Below are 25,258 nucleotides of genomic sequence, written 5' to 3'. Positions count from 1 at the left end.
GTATGTCTCAAAGCAGGTGGAGTGCAAAACTGCATGGGGGGGCCCCCAAGAAAAGTTTTGCCCAGGGTCCAATCAATATTAAAGACGGCCCTGCCAATACGTATTCTTCTTCTATATATTTTTGGTAAAAAAAATTGCAGTAAGCGTATGTTGATTGGTTTGCACAAAAGTTATAGCGTCTACAAAATAGGGGATAGATCTATAGCATTTTTGTCATTAATTGTTTTTTTATTAGTAATGGCGGCGATCTGCGAGTTTTATCGTGACTGCGACGTTATGGCAGACACATCGGACACTTCTGACACTATTTTGGGACCATTGTCATTTATACAGCGATCAGTGCTATAAAAATGCACTGATTACTGTGTAAATGACAATGGCAGGGAAGGGGTTAAATACTAGGGGGCGATCAAGGGGTTAAGTGTGTCCTAGGGAGGTGTTCTAACTTTGGGGGGATGGGCTTCCACTGTCATGACAGCGATCACTGCTCCCAATGACAGGGAGCAGTTAATCCCTGTCATGTCACTAGGCAGAACGGGGAAATGCCTTGTTTACAAAGGCATCTCCCTGTTCTTCAGCTCCGTGACACGATCGCGGGCCCCCCGGTTGACATCGAGTCCGCGAGACCCACGGTAAGGGAGCATGCGGCGGACACGCGCGCCCACAATGCCGCAATTTAAAGGGGACGTACCTGTACGCCCATTTGCCCAGCTGTGCCATTGTGCCGACGTACATCGTCGTGCGCTGGTCGGCTAGTGATTAAAGGCCTCATTTCTTTTTCTGAAAACAGTAGAATGATGGACTTTACCAAAAAGCTGTAATTAAGTTTCATCTGTCCACAGCACTTTCTCCCAAAAGTATTTTGGCTCCATCGGGTAAGTTTTGGCAAACTCCAATCTGGCTTTTTTTGTTTCTGTGCCAGCAGTGAGGTCCTCCTGGGTCTCCTGCCAAAGCATCCCCCTTCATTCAGATGGCGATGTATAGTGCGAGCTGACATAGTTTCCTGTGCCTGAAGGGCAGTTGATCGGGTACTTTATCCACCATTTGAATAATCCTTTATTGCAATTTTTGATCAATTTCTCCTTCGTCCACGTCCAGGGAGATTAGCTACAGTGCCATGGGCTGTACAGTTCTTGACAATGTCGTGCACAGTGAACACAGGAACATTTAGATATTTGGAAATGGATTTGTAACCTTGAGATTGTCCACGCTTTTCCACAATTTTTGTTCTCAAATCCTCAGACAATTCTTTGCTGCTCTTTCTCTTCTCCATGTGGCACACAGAGACACAACAGAAAGGTTGAGTCAATTTTTCACTATTTTAACTGGTTGTCGGTGTGATTTCATATATTGTCAGCACCTGCTAATTAATGCAGGTGAGTTTAATTACAAATTACAGGAGCATCAAAAGCTTGGAATGCAATTATTTCTTACAATTTTTAGAAGGTGTCAATAATTTTGGCCAGTCCAATTGTGGAGTTTTGCATGTAATGTGTCAGAATTGGCTTCTGACAGAAATGCAGGGGGGCCAGTTATTTTGGCCATTTAATATATATATATATATATATATATATATATATATATATATATATATATATATATATATATATAAAATTATAAAATGTACTTTTTTTTTTTTTTTTATATGCATGGGTGTCATAAATGGACCAGGTTTGGACTGTGACTGTTGAACTGGACTGAATGTCTATACACACACAAGTACACGAATGTTGAGTTGGCATCAGGGTTGCCAACCTCCTGCAGCATTTTTTACTGACAAAACATGGACAATTTACTGGCGGAGCACTTTTTTTTTTTTTTACTGGCAGCCTGAGAAATTACAGAACTCCTATTGAAAATTAATACAGTGGATATTTGAACGTTATAAACATGATATGGAAACACTGACAATACCTATAACAAAGTCATTTGCTTGATTTAAACTAAAAGTCAACACAGCATGAAATTATCAGCCCCTGACATTTAGGCCCCTTTCACACTGGGGCGGGGGCGTTGTCGCCAGTAAAGCGCCGCTATTGTTAGCGGCGCTTTACTGTTGGTATTCGGTTGCTAGCGGGGGGGTTTACCCCCCCTCTAGCGGTCAAGAAAGGGTTAAAAACCACGGTATAGCCGCGCTGTCCCATTGATTTCAATGTGAAGGAGCGGTGTATTTTTTTTTTTTTTTTTTTACAAACAAAGGTGTTTTATTGTTGTCATATAGGTTGAATAAAAAAGCATATCCATAGGTACAGTACATATCATCACATGGAATACATTTGTGTACATACAGGTCTGAAGGAGCGGTATATACACCGTTCCTTCATCGCTCTGAAGATGCGGCTAGCAGGACTTTTTTTCTCTTCCTGCCAGCGCACCGCTCCAGTGTGAAAGCCCTCGGGGCTTTTACACTGGAGAGACAGCAGCGGCTGTTTCGGGTCGGTTTGCAGGCGCTATTATTAGCGCAATAGCGCCTGCAAACCGCCCCAGTGTGAAAGGGGCCTTACTGGCAGCTGTAAAAAAAAAAAAAAATCACAGATTTTTACAAACTGTCAGTAAATTTACTGGCAGTTGGCAACCCTGGTTGGCATTGCCTTGAATTTCGCTGCGACAGTACGTAGACAACAGAAGGCCCTCCACCTCCTGTTTGGGCTGTACTAAGTGTTTCCAGACGCAGTTGGGGCATCCTCAGAAGCCAGTGTACATCTAGGCCAAATGTGGCCCTACGTGGAGCAAATTTTGGCCCATTCCTGATAAACCAGCTGAAATTCGCTCAGTGGGTAGCCCTGTCAGTTCGACATCCTTCGAAGAATCAAAGGAGCTGGGTGGAAATCTGTCACTTGGACAGCAGCTGGCAAGTCTGGCTGTCTAAATCCAGTAGCTGATTTGTCCATCCATGCTGTGTAGCGTGGAAGAATTTATAGGTGCATGAGCAGCTAAAAGTGGAACTAAGCTGTATCTGAAAACCACAGATTGAAAACACTAATTAAGTCATTTTTAATATTCAAAACAAACTCACCCATCCATGTTTCCATGCTTTATTTGGTTGAGGAATCACTTTGTAAAAGACCTCCTTAGGCTCCATTCACACCAATGTGTTCTTTTATGCTTTTTGCAGAAGTACAGGACGTTTTTTTAACATGGGTTCCTATGGAACACATTCACATCAATGCATTTTGTGCCTCTGCGTTTTTGGAAAGGATCAGGGACTTTTTAAAATGCAAAACGGTGCTTTTTTGCATTTTTTGGTTCAATAGACTTTAATGGAGAAGCTGCAGAAAAGCGTGTAGTGCATTTTTACCGCGATTTTGCAGCGATTTGTGTTTTTAAATCTGCTGAACAACAAATAAAAAAAATAATAGAAAAAACATAAACGCAGATCAAGACAAAATCGCGGAAAGCACAGCAAAAAGCTCTGCAGAAACACTCAAAAGCAACATGAATAGATGTGAATCGAGCCTTAGCATTTCTAGATGTGGCCATCTTGGGTAAGGGCAGATGATTCGTAGTAGCATTTTACTTTCTGGAACCCATCTGCCCTTAGCTCAGGCATGCAGGCAGGGGGGTGTGCTGAGAAAGCCCCTCCTCCCCTCCCCCAGATGAAAAGAAAAAAAAAATGGGCATGAAGACTCCTGGGATGTATGACTGCATTTTGGCCTAGGGTAGAAACCAGGAGGTAACTGAAGGATGTAGGAAAAAAAAAGGAAAAAAGTTTAAACTAAAGATAATATACCTTTCCATCTGTTTATCTATTCACAAATGCTAGCAGTTTAACCACTTGACCTTCAGAAGATTTTACCCCCTTCATGACCAGGGCATTTTTTGCTATTTAGCACTGCGCTACTTTAACTGACAATTGGGCGGTCATGAAACAATGTACGCAAATTAAATTTTTTGTATTTTTTTTCACACAAATAGAGCTTTCTTTTGGTGGTATTTGATCACCTCTGCAGTTTTTTTAATTTTTGCGATATGAATTAAAAAAGACGGACATTTTTGAAAAAAAACTATATTTTTTACTTTCTGCTATAAAATATATCCAGTAAAAGTTTAAAAAAAAATCGAATTTCTTCATGAATTTAGCCCAAAATGTATTCTGCTACATGTCTTTTGGTAAAAACGAATTCCCAATAAGTGTATATTATTTGGTTTGCATGAAAGTTATAGAGTCTGGTATAGATACTGTGATTTTTTTTTAATACTAGTAATGGTGGTGATCAGCGACTTAAAGCGGGGGTCCACCCACACCGCCAAAAAAAAAAAAAATATTAAAAGCCAGCAGCTACAAATACTGCAGCTGCTGACTTTTAATACATGGCCACTTACCTGTCCCAGGGTCCAGAGATGTCGGCAGGCGGCGCCGAGAGCCCGCTAGGTTCTCGGCAGCTGCCGCCGCCATCCTAGGTGAGGGAATCAGGAAGTGAAGTGTTGCGGCTTCACTTCCCGGTTCCCTACTGCGCATGCGCGAGTCGCGCTGCGCGTCCCAAGTGGTCCCCGCTCTCTCCAGGGAGCTGTGTGTTTCCCAGGAGACAGCGCGGTGGGGACGGGAAGAGGCGTAGACTCCCATGGGAGTCTATGCCGGAAGTGGGTGCAAATACCTGTCTTAGACAGATATCTGCACCCCCCTCCCCCCTGAAAGGTGCCAAATGTGACACCGGAGGGGGGGAGGGTTCCGAAAAGCGGAAGTTCCATTTTTGTGTGGAACTTCGCTTTAAAGTGGTTGTAAACCCTTACAGACCATTTTGACCTACAGGAAAGCCTAGATTAATTCTTACCTGTAGGTGCAAGAAATATCTTCTAAACCTACACGGTTTAGGAGATATTTGCAAAGAGACAGGCACCGCTGTAAACCGCCCCCGCTAGCGGCCGAATAGCGCCACTAAAACGACAGTAAAGCGGCACTAAAAATAGCACCGCTTTACCACCGACGCCCCCCGCGGCTTGGTGTGAAAGCCGTCTAAATGACAGAGCCAATCAGCAGCGCAGGTGACCAGTCATTGGCCGCTGATCGCCTTGAGCTGTAACAAATCACAGCTCAGCTGGGGCGGTGGTCGTGCGCACGTGCCCCCCTACACATAAGCGTTGATCACGTACCAGACACATGATCCGGCGCAGAGCGGCCAACCTATAGCAGTATATCTGCGTGGGCCGGTTGCCAAGCAGTTAAGGATTAAAAATAGTTTATGTTGACTGGGAGAGTTTAGTTCCACTTTAGGATATGAAATGAGGTCATTGTCTATAAAATGAATCCCAAACCACGCTGTCATCAACATTGGCGCAGCATGCGGTGGAGATACATTATCATGACTCAAAATGCACCAGACTGAAAGTTATAACAAGAATTGTGCATACAAGATGATATACACAGCCCTTTATATTGTATGTTTTTTTTCTTTTCTTTTTCAGGTGTAAATATGTATCACCACTTTTGTGATTTTGCTAATCTTTACATAACACAACATGTGAACAACTCCTTTAGTACTGATGTCCAGATTGTTATGTGGGACACAGTAAGTAACTTTAACTAAAGACTCTTTTCGAGGAAAACGAATGTACATTGTGTGGAGGTGCTAAAGGGGTCAGTATTCTGATATACACTATATTACCAAAAGTATTGGGATGCCTGCCTTTTACACACATATGGACTTTAATGGCATCCCAGACCTTGCTTTGGTCTGCATGGCTAAGAGGTTGTCTTTATAGACATATGAGTGCTGCCAGCATTGCTGCAGAGGTTGGAGGGGTGGGGGGTCAGCCTGTCAGTGCTCAGACCATACGCCGCACACTGCATCAAATTGGGCTGCATGGCTGTTATCCCAGAAGGAAGCCTCTTCTAAAGATGATGCACAATAAAAGCTTGCAAACAGTTTGCTGAAGACAAGCAGACTAAGGACATGGATTACTGGAACCATGTCCTGTGGTCTGATGAGACCAAGATAAACTTATTCGGTTCAGATGGTGTCAAGCGTTATATTAAAGTAAAAATATTGCTCATCCATGTCTTTATGGACCTTGCTTTGTGCACTGATCCAAATCATTTGGTGGAGGGGGGATTATGATGTGGGGTTGTTTTTCAGAGGTTGGGCTTGGCCCCTTCGTTCCACTGAAGGGAACAATTAAGGTGTCGGCATACCAAGACATTGTGGACAATTTCATGCTCCCAACTTTGTGGGAACAATTTGGTGATGGCCCCTTCCTGTTCCAACATGACTGCACACCAGTGCACAAAGCAAGGTCCATAAAAACAGGAACTTGACTGGTCTGCACAGAGTCCTGATCTAAATCTGATAGAACACCCTTGGGATGAATTAGAGCGGAGACAGCGAGCCAGGCCTTCTCGTCCACATCAGTGCCTGACCTCACAAATGCGATTCCTGAAAGAATGGTCAAACATTCCCATAGACACACTCCTAAACCTTGTGGACAGCCTTCACAGAAGAGTTGAAGCTGTTATAGCTGCAAAGGGTGGGCCAACTCAATATTGAACCATACGGACTAAGACTGGGATGCCATTAAAGTTCATGTGCATGTAAAGGCGTCCCAATACTTTTGGTAATATAGGGTATATCACTGAGATCTCATCCCTACAATCCAATGTTGGGTTAGTACAGAACTTTTTTGTTGTGCGAATTATCAGATCTACAGAGGTTATTGTCACTTTTGCAGCCAAGTTTGAGAACCAAACGTTCATACCCCAAAAATATTTCTTACCTTTTCTAGGGGTTTCTTTGAAGCAGATTTTTAGAGCCAAACAAAAAAGAGGAAGAAAAGAGAGGGCTTTATAGGTTGCCACCAATAGCCCCTAAATAAAGGAGATGAGTACTAGAATCTTGAGTATAAAAGTATACAAAATGTATTCACAATCCAAAAAAATCATTAAAATCAGTATAAAAATGAAAAAAAAAAAAACTATATTCCCAGGTGGGGTAACAGTACATTTAACCCATAGAGGCGTAGCCCAGAAATGTATATACAACATGTATAACTGCAAGCAGCAGGTTTCCAACAAATTGTACTGGGCAAAGTAGTATGGGGAATCCAGTTGTCAGTCTTGATCTCTACGCATTTCGCCAAAAAGGGCTTCTTCAGGAAACCCTACTTATACTCACCGGCCACTTTATTAGGTACACCTGTTCAATTGCTTGGTAACACACATTGCTAAATAGCCAATCACATGACAGCAACTCAATGCATTAAGGCATGTAAAAGTGGTGAAGACGACTTGCTGAAGTTCAAACCAAGCATCGGAATGGGGAAAAAAGGGGATTTAAGTGACTTTGAACATGGCATGGTTGTTGGTGCCAGACAGGCTTGTCTGAGTTTTTCAAAAACTGCTGATCTACTGGGATTTTCACTCACAACCATTTCTAGGGATTACAGAGGATGGTTTGAAGAAGAGAAAATATCCAGTGAGCGGCAGTTGTGTGGACAAAAATGCCTTGTTGATGTCAGAGGAGAATGAGCAAGTTTGCGATGATAAAAAGGCAACAGTAACTCAAATAACCACTTGTTACAACCAAGGTATGCAGAATACCAACTCTAAACGCACAACACAACGAACCTTGAAGCAGATGGGCTACAGCAGCAGAAGACCCCACTGGGTGCCACTTCTGTCAGCTAATGACATGCTGGTAGGTTAATGAGATCCTGTTTAAATTTTCCCTAGTATATGTAGGAATGTGTGTTGGGGACCTTAGATTGTAAGCTCCTTGAGGGTAGGGACTGATGTGAATGTACAATGTATATGTAAAGTGCTGCGTAAATTGACGGCGCTATATAAGTACCTGAAATAAAGAAATAATAACAGGAAACTGAGGCTACAATCCGCACAGTCTCACCAAAATTGGAAAATAGAAGATTGGAAAAATGTTGCCTGGTCTGATGAGTCTCGATTTCAGCTGCGACATTCAGATGGAAGGGTCAGAATTTGGTAATTTGTGTAAACACGAAAGTATGGATCCATCCTGCCTTCTGTCAATGGTTCAGACTGGTTGTGTAATGATGTGGGTGATATTTTCTTGGCACACTTTGGGCTCCTTAGTACCATTTGAGCATCGTTTAAACACCACGGCCAACCTGAGTATTGTTGCTGACCATGTCCATCCCTTTATGACTACAGTGTCCCCATCTTCTGATGGCTCCTTCCAGCAGGATAATGCACCATGTCACAAAGCTCAAATCATCTCACCGCTGGTTTCTTGAATATGACAATGAGATCCCTGTACTCAAATGGCCTCCACAGTCACCAGATCTCATCCAATAGAGCACCTTTGGGATGTGGTGGAATGGGAGCTTTGCATCATGGATGTGCAGCCGACAAATCTGCAGCAACTGTGTGATGCTATCATGTCACTATGGACCAAAATCTCTGAGAAATGTTTCCAACACCTTGTTCAATCTATGCCATGAAGAATGAAGGCAGTTCTGAAGGCAAAAGGGGTTCTAAACTGGTACCAGCAAGGTGGACCTAATAAAGTGGCCGGTGAGTGTATATTAAATAACAAATCACAATTACTTACAAAACTTAAAGTGGTTGTAAAGTCAGAAGGTTTTTTATCTTAATGCATTCTGTGCATTAAGATAAAAAGCCTTCTGTGTACAGCAGCCCCCCTAATACTTATCTGAGGTCCATCTACATCTAGTGATGTTGCAGGAGTGTCTTGTCTGCCCGGGACTCCCATCCTCATTGGCTGAGACAGCAACGCGGAGCCATTGGCTCCCGCTGCTGTCAATTAAAGTCACTCAGCCAATGAGGGGAGAGAGGGGGTGCGGCGGGGTCACAGCTCCACGTCTGAATGGATACACAGAGCTGTGGCTCGGCTCGGGTGCCCCAATAACAAGCTGCACTTAACAGGAGGGAGGGGCCAGGAGCGCCGAAGAGGGACCCGAGAAGAGGAGGATCTGGGCTGCTCTGTGCAAAACCAACTGCACAGAGCAGGTAAGTATAATATGTTTGTTATTTTTAACCAAAAAAAACGAGACTTTAATATCACTTTAATTAAAATTCATACCTATAAATGCCATGTCTAGTACTCGCACATAAAGAGCTGAAAAGGCTCAGAGATGCTCAGTCCCGAACAAAGGTGTCCAGGCTATCCCAAACATAGGGAATGGTATATCAGGGCTGAACACAGCTGTCAGGAGAACCCCCCAAGGGCAGTACACAATCTAATTAATTATAATAATTTTATATATCATTCTTGTATCACAATGTAGGGATCCAGACTAGTTTCAAAGCATAGTTCGAAAAAGAAGAAAAAAATCGAATTCAGAAAAGATTCTAAAAGGTTCAAAAGGAAAACATAAAAAAAAAAGAAAGAATGAAAATGGAAAATAAAAAATAATAATGGTTCAGGTTTTTACATAGTGCTCTGTGCTTCATTTAAATCTGTGCTCCGCTTTACTTTTATCACTGCTTTTATGCCTATTGTCTCCACATCACACTTCATACTGTGACCCCAGAGCTTCCTCCACTGTCCACCCGCATCCACACCTTCCTAAACTCACCAGGGGTTGTTGACACCTTTTTTTTCTTTTAAAAAAATGGGTCCATAAGAACTTTTCCACCAAAGGGAATGTCCCTTTTTATTAACTGCTCCACTCTCTCTCTATGCCTTATGCTATAGTCACCTCACATTATATTACCACCATGGGGACAGGTCACAGGGAAGATCTAAAAAACACTCTTAAGCCCCGTACACAAGTTACCACAGCACCATTATCCCGTAGTTTTTAAGATCAAAGATACAATTATGTTGGTGTCCCTTGTCAATTTTACATTGTATTTTTTAAAATGTAACTGCCTACTCCCAAACTGTCATTTGAAGTAAAACACATAGCCAAGTATTATTCTGCACAATTTTTTTTATTGTGCATTAAAAAAAGAAGACAAATAAAATTAGACATGCTATCTGCCAATAGAACTTAACCAAAAAGTGTATTCTATGCATCCAAAAATATAGAAAATATACCAAATCAAATCATTGTTATTCAACCAAAAAAACTAAATAAAAGCCTCATGCATGTGTCCTGCTTCTTAATATAGGGGGTCAACAATGCCAAGAGTTGGTGAAAGCAGGGGTCTGTCATCAGGAGATAATTCCGAAAATTATTATCCAGATTATATCCGGATTATTCTCCTGGAGCTCCCGCAGCAAAGGCATATGACATAATTGGTCCCGATTAATAAAGCAACCAATTTTTGGTCCAAGAAACCCTCCTCCTCCTGTTCCTGGACTGGACTTGGGTCAAAGCAATAACTCCAAGGCCAATAATAAATAACACGTTATCTCCTCCGATTCCACAACATGGCTGGTTGACGAAGGGCTGTTCAGAAACGAAGTGAAAAGCGCGAATCAACACTCACCAAACTTCTACTAACACGAAGTTAGCAGAAGGAGCCCAAAGGGTGGCGCATGACAGTTGAACTTCCTCTTTGTAGTCTCGTAGTGCGTCACTAAGTTCGTGTTTGTTGGCTGACAATTCCTTGCCATTTGTATGCAAAAGTCTGAGGCTTTGTCTGCAGAAAATCCAATCGTGTGTACGAGGCTTTAGACTAAAACTGTTGTGCCTATTGGAAGATTTCCCCTCTGTTCCTGTTTCAGTGACCGCTATAAATTGTTGGAATTCCTATCATTTTCTGCTGGGTAGAAGGTGGTGACTGGGACAAACTAAGAGGGTAAATCTTCCCAGTCATGACACTGACAGCAATTACAATTTTTGGTTTTTGTTGCTGATCCAGATCTTTTCCACTATTATGAGCTGTCTGGTATATGACTGTAAATTGGAGGGCCCAGAGACACTAAAGCTGCCCATAGATGGATTGAAATTCATCTGGTTTAGTAGGGACCGGACAAATTTTCTATTCATCTATGGCTATTGTTGGTTGAAAAAAAGGCGATCTACCGATTGACTTTTCATTAACCATCCTGTTGGAAAATGTATGCTTGATCAGAGCTGCAGGCTATAGACTGTGTATTCTGATGGTGGAGAAGTCTCCCTGCCGACAGATGTGTGGATGGGGGAACGGGGTCAGTTTTTTCATTTAACCCATTGGTTGAACAAGCTTAAAGTGATTGTAAAGTCTCAAGGTTTTTTGCCTTTTATGCATTCAGGTGAAAAACCTTCTGTGCTGCAGCTGCCCCCCAGACCCCCCTTTTTTCCTTACCTGAGCCCGATCCGATCCAGCAATGTGCACAAGCCCAGTGGCTCCAGCTGCTGTCTCTATCCTCTTTGGACAGGTTTACAGCAGCAGGGGCCATTGGCTCTCGCTGCTGTCAATCAAATCTAGTGACAGGGGGGGGGGGAGGGGTGTCCCGCTGTCTGTGTAGATGAACGCAGCAGTGGGACTCGGGAGCGTGTCTGCACGGGTGTCCCCATGGAAAGCGGCCTTTCATGGGGGCACCCGATGAAGGGGAGGAGCCAGGAGCGCCAGCGGGGCACCCCAGAAAAGGAGGATCAGGGCTGCTCTGTGCAGAACCCTTGCACCCTTTCTGCCCAGGCCAATTTTCAGCCTTAAGCTCTGTCTCACTTTGAATGACAATTGTGTGATCATGCAGCACTGCACCCAAACAAAATTTTTATCATTTTTTTGAGACAGATAGAGCTTTCTTTTGGTGGTATTTGATCACCTCTGGGTTTTTTATTTTTTGCTAAATGAATGAAAAAAATGTTTTCCTTCAGCACTGATGGACAGCACTGGTGAGGCAGCACTGATGGGCAACACTGGTGAGGCAGCACTGATGGACAGCACTGATGGACAGCACTGGTGAGGCAGCACTGATGGACAGCACTGGTGAGGAAGCACTGATGGGCAACACTGGTGAGGCAGCACTGATGGGCAACACTGGTGAGGCAGCACTGATGGACAGCACTGGTGAGGCAGCACTGATGGGCAGGACTGGTGAGCACTGATGGGGCTGCACTGATAATCTGGTGATCAGTGCCCTGATTATTAGTGTAGATGTCCCCTGTGTGGATTTCCACTTATCGGCTCTCCTCAGCGTGATGAGAGGATTGCTAATAACCAGTTTACACTGTGATCAGTTGTGATTGGACATACCTGGTCACATGGTAAAGAGCCGCTGTGATTGGCTCTTTACCCCGATCTGTGATCAGGTGTGTCCTAAGAACACAGCAATCACAGATCACTGCTGATGCGTGCCGCAGGGGGGGGGCTCGGGAAGTGCGATCATGGGAAGACGTCATATGTTGCCCTCCTGGCAATGTGCGACCCTGCTGCAGCCCACATTCGGCTATGGTGCGGTCGTGAAGAGGTTAAAGTGGTTATAAACGTCAGACGTGAAATATGAAGAAACCATATCCCTCTATAGTGTGTACTTGTCTCAATTAAGAACACTTTTTGTATCAGCATAAATCACTTCTGACAAGTTTTCCTGACACCAAGAGAAAAAAGGTGACACGGGAGGGAGCGCCAGTTGATTGACAGCCTCAGCTCTGTTCCTGTGCGCTGTGTGAAGGGAGTGTGTCCCTTTCCTCCAATCAGCTCTCAGAGCTCTCCACACTGAGAAAGGCCTGCAGATAGACAGGTGTAACTTATGTAGAATGATTTATTTTATCTCTGTGTATCATCTGAGGCCAGTCACTTCACTGGGTATATGTGAGGTCTTACAACCACTTTAAGAAGGTGGGGGGGGGGGGTTTAGAAAGCAGAATTATAACACAATAAAAATGAAAGGGAAGTTCATAAGAGATGGAGAACCTGATCACATGACCTGTAAAAGTCATATAACCAGTTCTTCTCCAGTTATGGAATTCCTTCCTTGCATTAGGAGAATTCCGCAGGAACGTGCAAGCTGTACACTGGGGCTCATAATCCGTTCCAGAAGAATGCTTGTAATCCAAAGCACTCGTATATCAAAGCGAGTTTCCCCATAGGAATCAATGGAAACTCAAATAATTTGTTCCAGTATCACTGCTAGTGTATGCAGTACCGCATGTGGCCAGAGGTGGGGGGGGCGCCGGAAACACTCGGGAATGGAGTGTTTCTGAGTGTCTCCGAGCGTCACCGGTGCCCCCTGACCTCTGGCCACATGCGGTACTGCACACCCCAGAGACTTGAATCCTGCTCGTCTCATAAAAAAGTCAGAATTTAAAAAAAAACAAAAAAACAGCTTGTATTGCGAAACGCTCGTAAACCACGTTACTCGCAATCCGCGGTTTTACTGTATTGTGAAGTATGACATCTGTATTTTATAAATGAGATCCTTTTTTTTATCCATGAAAAGGATTGTTTTCTTGACAGTGAATTGGGGTTATGTGCTCAATTTAAATGGACCTCTACTCAGACAATTGGCTTGGCATAATTCTTTCCCTCTACACATTTGCGTTCTTTTTTCTCCCATTACGTCCAATCCCTCGTTCTTCACCTAAGCAGGGGCAATGTACAAACGCAATGACCATTGTGCAACTTGGAGTGGATGGTTGGGGCGATGTGGCCCTCCACAGATCGGGGGATCTTGGATTGTACAAACAATAAAAAAGCAAAAGGGCGCATTGAAAGATAAAAGACTGCCTCCTTTGCCCATAAGTAAGAGTGGTACTTCTTTTTGGTCCCATGGACAACTGTAGTGTTCATCGTAGCTCCAGGGCACCCAGTTGAAGAGCCTTTTTCGTAAACAAAGCGCATCGCAATTCCAGGCAGGACTCCGATAATCGATCATCTACTAATTCAATGTTGCTTGGACCGATTTTTCTTTCTTTTCTACATCATTGTTTAGGCTCTGTTCATATCTTGGCATCCCAGATCGTGGGCAGGATCACAGCGATTCTGCCTGCAATCGCAGCAAATCGCGGGACACCCGTGCAATCTACTTCACTTCCTATGGCACCCCGATCGCAGCGCGATTTTGCCACGATTGTCACCTGTCGTATCGCGGTAAAATCGTGCAAACAGAATCACGGGTTGTCTGTCGCCCAAAAGAAGTTCTTTTTTTTTTTTTTTTTTTTTTTTTTTTTCTAGGTAGCCAGATATAGTTCCTCTTTCTTCTCAATCTTAATTATATTAGACAATTATTATACAAATAGAGAAATATGCATACATTAATGGCATAATCATACCATCAGTCAATTTACAAATACATTATACAAGCTTACATAACAAAAACAACAAAACAAAACAAAAAAAAACAACAAAAAAAAGGGAAAAAAGAGACAACTTTATAGAGGAACATTAGTTCCTCTTTAACCGCTTCCCGACCGCCTCACACAGATATATTGCGGCAGAAGGACATGTACAGGCAGATTAAAGTACGGCCGCCGCCGGGAGCTCCGTGAGTGTGATCGCGGGTCCCGCGGACCCGATGTCTGTGGGGATACCCGCGATCGTCTCACGGAGAGGAAGAACGGGGAAATTCTGATGTAAACAAGCATTGCCCCATTCTGCCTAGTGACACTGACACTGATCATAGCTCCCTGCAATCGGGAGCGGTGATCAGTGTCGTGTCACACACAGCCCCCCTCCCCACAGTTAGAATCACTCCCTAGGACACACTTAACCCCTACAGCGCCACCTAGTGATTAACCCCTTCACTGCCAGTCACATTTACACAGTAATCAATGCATTTTTAATCGCACTGATCGCTGTATAAATGTGAATGGTCCCAAAATAGCGACAAAAGTGTCCGATCTGTCTGCCATAATGTCGCAGTTGCGATAAAAATCGATCGCCGCCATTACTAGGAAAAAAAAATTATTAATAAAAATGCCATAAAACTATACCTTACTTTGTAGACGCTGTAAATTTTGCGCAAACCAATCAATAAACGCTTATTACGATTTTTTTTTTTTTTACCAAAAATATGTAGAAGAATACGTATCGGCCTAAACTGAGGAAAAAAAATGTTTTTTTTATATATTTTTGGGGGATATTTATTATAGCAAAAAGTAAAAAATATTGCTTTTTTTCAAAATTGTTGCTCTTTTTTTGTTTATAGCGTAAAAAATAAAAACCGCAGAGGTGATCAAATACTACCAAAAGAAAGCTTTATTTGTGGGAAAAAAAGGACGTCAATTGTGTTTGGGTACAACGTTGCACGACCGCGCAATTGTCAGTTAAGGCGTTAGTGCCGAATCGCAAAAAATGCTCTGGTCAGGAAGGGGGTAAATTCTTCCGGGGCTGAAGTGGTTAAGATGCAGATAATGCTTACCAAAATACTTCTTTAGGACCGATGCCTTTGGTGCTTGTGAAGAGGAATATTCCTTTGTTGAAGGGGATGGTAAATCGGGCCAATTTTAGGAAATTTTTATTTTAGGAAAACATATTTGTGATCATTACAGGACTATTCTTAAGCGTGAGAACAGGAAGTAAAATCTCTTGTTTGTTCCATACTTGAAGCTTTGCTGCACTGAACTGAGAGAAGATATTGTTGAAATACTAAATCTACCCAGTTCCATGGGAGAGCGGGCTCAGGGAAGGAAATGTACTGGAGAAAGTGACCGGGAAACCTTCCATACAATGTACCCTCATAGAATACACTCTGTCACTCGGTCATATTCTATCCATTTATCTTGTTTTCAGTTAGTAGTATTTTTTATTGTCTCACCAAATTGGTAAGTTGTATTATATTAGATGTTCAAAGTCCTAAAGGTAATTTCTTCCTTAGAAAGCAGCTACACCCTAAGCAGAAAAGCCTTTCAAAGCCAGGGACTTTGCTTTCTATATGGAAGCAGTGGTCTCTCTGCAGAGGTCTGATATCAGGGTTATAGCTCTGCAATTAGAAAGGTTGCTCCAGGCTGATTGGAGAGCTCTGGCACTGGTTCAGCAGGGGGAGGGGTTTCAGAACTATGCAGAGAGACCACTGCTTCCATATAGAAAGCAAGAGTCTGCTAACAGGACATCAGGCTTTTCTATACAGGTTGTAGCTGCTTTCTATGGAAAATTAACTTTAGGACTTTGAACATCTTTTGTTTTGATGCACCTTGAATGTATATAGCTGATGTAAACTGAGTGTTAATCTGGACATTAATCCTCTACTTTTGTAAGGACCTTTGGGTGGGCCTGAGTCTGGCTTATAGCTTTGCGATTAGAAAGGTTGCTCCCCGCTGATTGGAGAGCTCTGGCTCAGGTTTAGCCGGGGATGTGTCAGGCCTATGCAGAGAGACCACTGCTTTCACACAGCAAGTCAATGAGGAAAGGAGATTGATGGAAAGGAGTCTTCACAGTTGAAGCTGTGAAAATGTGGAAACTCCCTCAAGAGCTGGTTCTGGTTAGCTCAGTAGATTGCTTTAAAAAAAGCCATGGATTCTTTCCTAAATGTACATACATTATCTCACAAAAGCAAGTACACCCCTCACATTTTTGTAAATATTTTATTATATCTTTTCATGTGACAACACTGAAGAAATGACACTTTGCTCCAATGTAAAGTAGTGAGTGTACATCTTGTATAACAGTGTAAATTTGCTGTCCTCTCAAAATAACTCAACACACAGCCATTAAAGTCTAAACTGCTGGCAACAAAAGTGAGTACACCCCTAAGTGAAAATGACCAAATTGGGCCCAATTAGCCATTTTCCCTCCCCAGTGTCATGTGACTCGTTTGTGTTACAAGGTCTCAGGTGTGAATGGGGAGCAGGTGTGTTAAATTTTGGCTTTATCGCTCTCACTCTCTTAGGCCCCTTTCACACTGTTGGACCGTTCAGGACCGCCTGTCAGTTTTTTAGGCGGACCAGAACGGATGCTCCATACAGGTCTATGGAGCGACGGATGTCAGCAGTGACATGTCAACTGACATCCGACCCGCTCCGATCCACTAAAGTGTGAGGAAGGAAAAACCTATTTTTCCATCTGCCTGCGGATCGGATGAAAACGGACTCTACGGTCCATCTTCATCCGAGCCCCCATAGAGGAGAGCGGTACTCTGACAGGTAGGTCCTGCACAGTGTGCAGAGACAGACCTGTCATCTGCCTGCTCAGCGGGGATCGACGGAGCGATCCCCCACTGAGCAAAGTGGAGCCCGGACGCGTCCGTGTGAAAGGGCCCTTACTGGTCACTGGACGTTCAACATGGCACCTCATGGTAAAGAACTCTCTGAGGATCTGAAAAAAATAATTGTGGCTCTATATAAAGATGGCCTAGGCTATAAGAAGATTGCCAAGACCCTGAAACTAAACTGCAGCATGGTAGCCAAGACTATACAGTAGTTTAACAGGATAGGGTCCACTCAGAATAGGCCTCGCCATAGTCGACCAAAGAAGTTGAGTGCAAATGCTCAGCGTCATATCCAGAGGTTGTCTTTGGGAAATAGATGTATGAGTGCTGCCAGCATTGCTGCAGAGGTTGAAGGGGTGGGGGGGTCAGCCTGTCAATGCTCAGACCATACGCTGCACACTGCATCAAATTGGACTGCATGGCTGTCATCCCAGAAGGAAACCTCTTCTAAAGATGATGCACAAGAAAGTCTGCAAACAGTTTGCTGAGGACAAGCAGACTAAGGACATGGATTACTGGAACCATGTTCTGTGGTCTGGTGAGACCAAGATAAACTTATTCGGTTCAGATGGTGTCAAGCGTTATATTTATATTAAAGTAAAAATATTGCTCATCCATGTCTTTATGGACCTTGCTTTGTGCACTGATCCAAATAATTTGGTGGAGGGAGGATTGTGGTGTGGGGTTGTTTTTCAGGGGTTTGGCTTGGCCCCTTAGTTCCAGTGAAGGGAACTCTTAAAGCATCAGCGTACCAAGACATGTTGGACAATTTCATGCTCCCAACTTTGTGGGAACAGTTTGTGGGTGGCCCCTTCCTGTTCCAATATGACTGCGCACCAGTGCACAAAGCAAGGTCCATAAAGACATGGATGAGCAAGTTTGGGGTGGTGGAACTTGACTGGCCTGCAAAGAGTCCTGACCTCAACCTGATAGAACCTTGGAATGAATTAACACAGAGACTGCGAGCCAGGCCTTCTTGTCCAACATCAGTGCCTGACCTCACAAATGCACTTCTGGAAGAATGGTCAAAATTCCCATAGACACACTCCTAAACCTTGTGGACAGCCTTCCCAGAAGAGTTGAAGCTGTTATAGCTGCAAAGGGTGGGCCAACTCAATACTGAACCATACGGATTTAGACTGAGGAACCATTAAAGTTCATGTGTGTATATAGGCAGGCGTCCCAATATATTTGGCAATATAGTGTGTGTGTATATGTGTGTGTATGTGTATATATATATATATATATATATATATATATATATAGATAGTGGAACCTCGGATTACGAGCATAATCCGTCCCAGGAGTATGCTCGTAATCCAATGTACATGCATATCAAAGCGAGTTTTCCCATTGAAGTCAATGGAAACAAAATTAATTTGTTCTGCATTGACTTCAATGGGATGCAATACCGCATGCAGCCAGAGACCGGGGGGGCGCCAGAGAGCCTCGGAAACGGACAAAAAGGCCCGAGGGACACTTGGGCTGACATCTGCAAATTTCGGAAAGACTCCGTTCACGAGCCTTTCCGATGTTTGCCATGGTCAGCCTAACTGTCCTCTGGCCTTTCCGTGCATTTCCGATCGGCGACTTTCGGCTCTGCTCGGCTCCGGCGCCCCCCACCTCAGGCCAAAAGCGGTACTGCACACCACTTTTGGCCTGAATCCTGCTCGTTTTGCGAGACAACACTCGCAAACCGAGTTAGGATTTTTAGAAATACAGTGCTCGGTTTGCGAAACGCTCGTTAACCGCGTTACTCACAAACCGAGGTTCCACAATTCCATATTTATATATAATCACACTGGCCACTTTATTAGGTGCACCTGTTCAATTGCTTGGTAACACATCTTGCTAAACAGCCAATCACATGGCAGCAACTCAATGCGTTTAGGCATCTAGACGTGGTGAAGACGACTGAGGTGTGGCGTTTAAAACGATGCTCAACTGGTACTAAGGGGCCCAAAGTGTGCCAAGAAAAAATCCCCCACACCATTACACCACCAGCCTGAACTGATGATACAAGGCAGGATGGATCCATGCTTTCATGTTGTATGTGTACCCATCTAGATTTATATATACATATATATATACATATATACACCATATATTGTGGTATGACCACTCGTGGTCCCCATCAGGGAGTATGTGAAAAGGTGACAATGCAGAAGCACAACTGGAAGTCAGGGACGTAGTGTTGTCACCCTATAACAGGTAGTGGCTGAGCAAAGACCATCATAGCAAGATAACCACTAATTATTTATTAATTAAAGCAGTTTTAAAGATTAAAAATAACTTTATCACATTAAAATGAAAGCTTATATGAGAATTTAGTGGTGGTTTTCACATATACCCAAAACAGTGAACAACCTTTTTTTATTATTTATTTATTATTTGGGTCCTCCTGAGACCTAAAGAGAAATAAATGTCACATCTAATTTACGAGTATAGTGGTCATACCAAATAATAGGGCTAAAAATATTTTTATTTGCAGCCCCCGTTTGCTTTTCTTAGCAATGCTCGCAGCGAGTCTCTTGGGACGCGGTGTGCGGGTGGGGGGAGGTCCGGCAGGATATAGAGGGATCTTATCACCGGCAGCCAGTCGGTTCGGTGACGAGGAAGGATATCCTCCCACTCAACCTGTTGGGTTCCATGCCAGATTGTATCAAAGGGACGGATTGTGATTTACACTGGGCTGCAATCTCCTGAATTATTGAGGTGTGTAGCCCGGTCTGCATCCTGACTGGCTGTTGTGTGGGAGATACAATGACCACTATAGCAACGGAGCAAGCTATTGTCATCCGCTAATGGCCATCAACTCCCACTCCTATACAAGCAGCACGCCGCTTTGTTCGAGCTGCCACACCGCTTCAAAACCGATCTTCTCCCGCTCAGGCAGTTTAATGTGCTGTCACATTTCCACATCTGTCATCTGTTTGTTATGATAATTAATTGTATTGCCTGTGATAATAAGAGCACATCGCATATAGATAGGTTTCTTACTTCTCACAGTCGTCGGGCTATAACTTTTTACCCATTCCAAAGCATCAACCAGCTTAGAAGTGATCAGCCAGTAGAGTTAAAGTGGTATTAAATCCAAAAGCAAACTTTTATTATACTGCAATTTACCAATCCTTAGATGTGGTGTCTGCATTCGTTTTTCTTTTTTTAGGCTTTCTTTCTTTTTTTTTTTTTTTTTTTTTTCACCCGATGACCTGGCCAAAAGGCTGTTGTTTCTCAAAAAAACAAGCTCTCTTGCAGATGTATCAGGTAGAGGGTTGAGACAAACCATTTCCCACTGTCAGGGGTGCCTACAATAATCACCTTATGTAAAACCTTTCCCCAAAAGGAAAAAAAAACAGTCAGCTGGAGTTTGGCTTAAGTTTGTTAGTGTATCTATATCTGCTATTGCGTCTAAAGCTGCGTACACACGGGCGGACTATTCGACCGGACTGGTCCGACAGACTTTCAACTGACTTTTGACAGACTTCCGATGGACTTTTTAACAAATGGACTTGCCTACACACGATCACACCAAAGTCCGATGGATTTGTACGTGATGACGTACACCGGACTAAAATAAGGAAGTTGATAGCCAGTAGCCAATAGCTGCCCTAGCGTCGGTTTTTGTCCATCGGACTAGCATACAGACGAGCGGATTTCTGGGTCCGGCAGAGTTACGACGTAAAGATTTGAAGCATGTTCCAAATCTAAAGTCCCTCAGATTTTCGACTGGAAAAGTCCGCTGAAGGTCCGATGAAGCCAACACACGATCGGATTGTCCGTCAGACCAGTCCGGTCAAAAAGTCAGACCGTGCGTACGCTGCATAACACTCTCCTCCCCCAAGACTGACAAAGCTGCTGTTTAAAGGTTGCTCCTTCATCCAGAGTGGGGGGGGGGGCACTCTAATACAGGAGGTGTGTTACTGGTCAGATCACCAGCTGAAAGCAGAGGGGAAAAAAGCCTAAAAAGGAGAAAACGAATGCAGTCACCACATCTAATAATTGGTAAGCTGCGAGTTATTACAGTTTTGGGTTTAATACCACGTTAACCACTTGACAACTGGGCACTTAAACCCCCTTCCTAACCAGACCAATTTTCAGCTTTCGGTGCTCTCACATTTTGAATGACAATTACTCAGTCATGCAACACTGTACCCATATGAAATTTTTGTCCTTTTTTTCACACAAATAGAGCTTTCTTTTGGTGGTATTTAATCACAGTTGGGTTTTTGCGCTATAAAAGAAAAAAGACTGAAAATTCTGTAAAAAAATGAAATTTTCTTTATTTCTGTTATAAAATTTAGCAAATTAGTAATTTTTCTTCGTAAATTTTGGCCACAATTTATACTGCTACATATCTTTGGTAAAAATAAGTACAAATTGGTGTATATTATTTGGTCTTTGTGAAAGTTATAGAGTCCAAAAGCTATGGTGCCAATATCTAAAAATTGATCACACCTGAATTACTGACGGCCTATCTATATTCTTGAGACCCTAACATGCCAGAAAAGTACAAATACCCCCCAAATGACCCCTTTTTCGAAAGAATACATTCCAAGGTATTTAGTAAGAGGCATGGTGAGTTTTTAGAAGTTGTCATTTTTTCCCACAATTCTTTGCAAAATCAAGATTTTTTTTTTTCTTTTTTTTTTTTCCACAAAAATGTCATATTAGCAGGTTATTTCTCACACACCGCATATGCATACCACAAATTACACCCCAAAACACATTCTGCTATTACTCCCGATTATGGCGATACCAGATGTGTGAGACTTTTACACAGCGTGGCCACATACAGAGGCCCAACATGCAGGGAGCACCTTCAGGCATTCTAGGAGCACTCAGGCCAATTCTGACATTTCTCTCCTACATGTAAAAATCATCATTTACAGTGGCTTGCGAAAGTATTCGGCCCCCTTGAACTTTTCAACCTTTTGCCACATTTCAGGCTTCAAACATAAAGATATAAAATTTTAATTTTTTGTGAAGAATCACCAACAAGTGGGACACAATTGTGAAGTGGAACGAAATCTATTGGATATTTTAAACTTTTTTAGCAATTAAAAAACTGAAAAGTGGCGCGTGCAAAATTATTCGGCCCCTTTACTTTCAGTGCAGCAAACTCACTCCAGAAGTTCATCGAGGATCTCTGAATGATCCAATGTTGTCCTAAATGACTGATAAATAGAATCCACCTGTGTGTAATCAAGTCTCTGTATAAATGCACCTGCTCTGTGATAGTCTCAGGGTTCTGTTGAAAGCACAGAGAGCATCATGAAGACCAAGGAACACACCAGGCAGGTCCGTAATACTTTTTGGGAGAAGTTTAAAGCCGGATTTGGATACAAAAAGATTTCCCAAGCTTTAAACATCCCAAGGAGCACTGTGTAAGCGATCATTTTGAAATGGAAGGAGTATCAGACCACTGCAAATCTACAAAGACCTGGCTGTCCCTCTAAACTTTCAGCTCAGACAAGGAGAAGACTGATCAGAGATGCAGCCAAGAGGCCCATGATCACTCTGGATGAACTGCAGAGAACTGCAGCTGAGGTGGGAGAGTCTGTCCATAGGACAACAATCAGTCGTACACTGCACAAATCTGGCCTTTATGGAAGAGTGGCAAGAAGAAAGCCATTTCTCAAAGATATCCATAAAAAGTCTCGTCTAAAGTTTGCCACAAGCCGCCTGGGAGACACACCAAACATGTGGAAGAAGGTGCTCTGGTCCGATGAAACCAAAATCGAACTTTTTGGCCACAATGCAAAACGATATGTTTGGCGTAAAAGCAACACAGCTCATCACACTCAACACACCATCCCCACTGTCAAACATGGTGGTGGCAGCATCATGGTTTGGGCCTGCTTTTCTTCAGCAGGGACAGGGAAGATGGTTAAAATTAAGGGGAAGATGGATGCAGCCAAATACAGGACCATTCTGGATGAAAACCTGTTGGAGTCTGCAAAAGACCTGAAACTGGGACAGGGATTTATCTTCCAACAAGACAATGATCCCAAACATACAGCAAAATCTACAAAGGAATGGTTCACAAATAAACGTATCCAGGTGTTAGAATGGCCAAGTCAAAGTCCAGACCTGAATCCAATCGAGAATCTGTGGAAAGAGCTGAAAACTGCTGTTCACAAACGCTCTCCATCCAACCTCACTGTGCTCGAGCTGTTTTGCAAGGAAGAATGGGCAAGAATTTCAGTCTCTCGATGTGCAAAACTGATAGAGACATGCCCCAAGCGACTTGAAGCTGTAATCGCAGCAAAAAGTGGCTCTACAAAGTATTAACGCAAGGGGGCCGAATAATTTTGCACGCCCCACTTTTCATTTTTTTATTAGTTAAAAAAGTTTCAAAAATCCAAAAGATTTCGTTCCACTTCACAATTGTGTCCCACTTGTTGGTGATTCTTCACAAAAAATTAAAATTTTATATCTTTATGTTTGAAGCCTGAAATGTGGCAAAAGGTTGAAAAGTTCAAGGGGGCAGAATACTTTCGCAAGCCACTGTATTTGCTAGAAAATTACATAGAACCCCAAAACATTATATATGTTTTTTTTAGCAAAGACCCTAGAGAATACAATGGTGGTCATTGCAACTTTTTATCTCGCACGGTATTTGCGCAGCAATGTTTTGTGCTTTAAAAAAAAACAAAACAGTAAAGTTAGCCCAATGTTTTTGCATAATGTGAAAGATGAAGTTACACCGAGTAAATAGATACCTAACATGTCACCCTTCAAAATTGCACACGCTCTTGGAATGGCGCCAAACTTCGCTACTTAAAAATCCCCATAGGCGACGCTTTAAAATTTTTTACTGGTTACATGTTTTGAGTTACAGAGGAAGTCTAGGGCCAAAATTATTGCTCTCGCTCTACCGATCGCAGCGATACCTCAGATGTGTGGTTTGAACACCGTTTTCATATGTGGGCGGGACTTACGTGTGCATTCGCTTCTGCATGCGAGCACACGCACAGGGGCGCTTTAAAAATTTTTTTTTCTTTTTATTGTTCATTTTACTTTATTTATTTTAGTTTGACACTTTTTTCCAAAAAAAATGTTTTTGATTACTTTTATTCCTATTACAAGGAATGTAAACATCCCTTGTAATAGGAATATGGCATGACAGGTCCTCTTTACAGTGAGATATGGGGTCAATAAGACCTCACATCTCACCTATAGGCTGGGAAGCCTGAAATAAAAAAAAAAAACGATCCTTACTTCGATCGTAGCGGTGAGTCGGTAGAAGCACCGGAAGGCGACGGGAAGGTGGGGAGGTCCCCTCTTGCCTCCCATAAGAACGATCAAGCAGTGTAACAGCCGCTATGATCATTCCTATGGTGTAGGGAATCGCCGGCTGAAAAAGCTGATATCTGAATGATGCCTGTAGCTGCATCCATCATTCAGATATCCCCGCACAAAGTCAAGGATGTCGTATGACGGCCGGCGGGCGGGAAGTGGTTAAAACACTTTTTTTTTTAACACAAAGTTGTCCATTTATACAATATTTCTAACACATAGCATGTACATACCAAAAATGACACCCCAAAATAGATTCTCCTACTCCTCCTGAGTACGGCGATACCACATGTGTGAGACTTCCACAGCCTGGCCACATACAGAGGCCGAGTACAGCTGAATATGGCCGAGTATGGCTGCGCATGGCAGGGTATCGCCGAGTATGGCTGGGTATTGCAGAGTATGACTGGGTATTGCAGGGTAGTGCAGGGTGTTGCGGAGTATTGCAGAGTATTCCGGGGTGTTGCGAGGTGTTGCAGAGTATTGCGGGGTGTTGCGGAGTAGTACAGAGTATTGCAGAGTGTTGCGGGGGTATTGCAGGGTATTGAAGAGTATTGCAGGGTATTGCAGAGTATTGCGGGGTATTGCAGAGTATTGTGGGGTATTGCGGGGTATTGCGGGGTATTGCAGAGTATTGTGGGGTGTTGCGGAGTAGTGCAGAGTATTGCGGGGTATTGCAGAGTATTGCGGGGTATTGCAGAGTATTGCGGGGTGTCGCAGAGTATTGCGGGGTGTCGCAGAGTATTGCGGGGTATTGCAGAGTATTGCGGGGTATTGCAGAGTATTGTGGGTTGTGGGGTATTGCGGGGTATTGCGGAGTATTGTGGAGTGTTGCTGGGTATTGCAGAGTATTGCGGGGTGTTGCAGAGTATTGTGGGGTGTTGCGGAGTAGTGCAGAGTATTGCAGAGTATTGCGGGGTATTGCAGAGTATTGTGGGGTGTTGCGGAGTAGTGCAGAGTATTGCGGGGTGTTGCAGAGTATTGCGGGGTGTTGCGGAGTAGTACAG

At 43.3% G+C, this 25,258-nt stretch overlaps 1 protein-coding gene across 1 annotated transcript in view; it reads left to right on the top strand.

The window, feature by feature from the left end:
* EOGT (EGF domain specific O-linked N-acetylglucosamine transferase) overlaps positions 1–25,258 on the top strand; it is a 97,076-nt gene that overhangs the window by 36,145 nt on the left and 35,673 nt on the right. Inside the window, exon 8 of the mRNA XM_073592208.1 lies at positions 5,404–5,507. Within this exon, the coding sequence (XP_073448309.1) occupies positions 5,404–5,507 (104 nt within the window). The remainder of the gene's footprint in view (positions 1–5,403; positions 5,508–25,258) is intronic.

This window comes from Aquarana catesbeiana, linkage group LG07 (genome assembly GCF_042186555.1).
Source record: "Aquarana catesbeiana isolate 2022-GZ linkage group LG07, ASM4218655v1, whole genome shotgun sequence".
Taxonomy (NCBI): domain Eukaryota; kingdom Metazoa; phylum Chordata; class Amphibia; order Anura; family Ranidae; genus Aquarana; species Aquarana catesbeiana.
The sequence above is the reverse complement of the archived record's forward strand: the minus strand, read 5'-3'. Positions and strand labels throughout refer to the sequence as shown.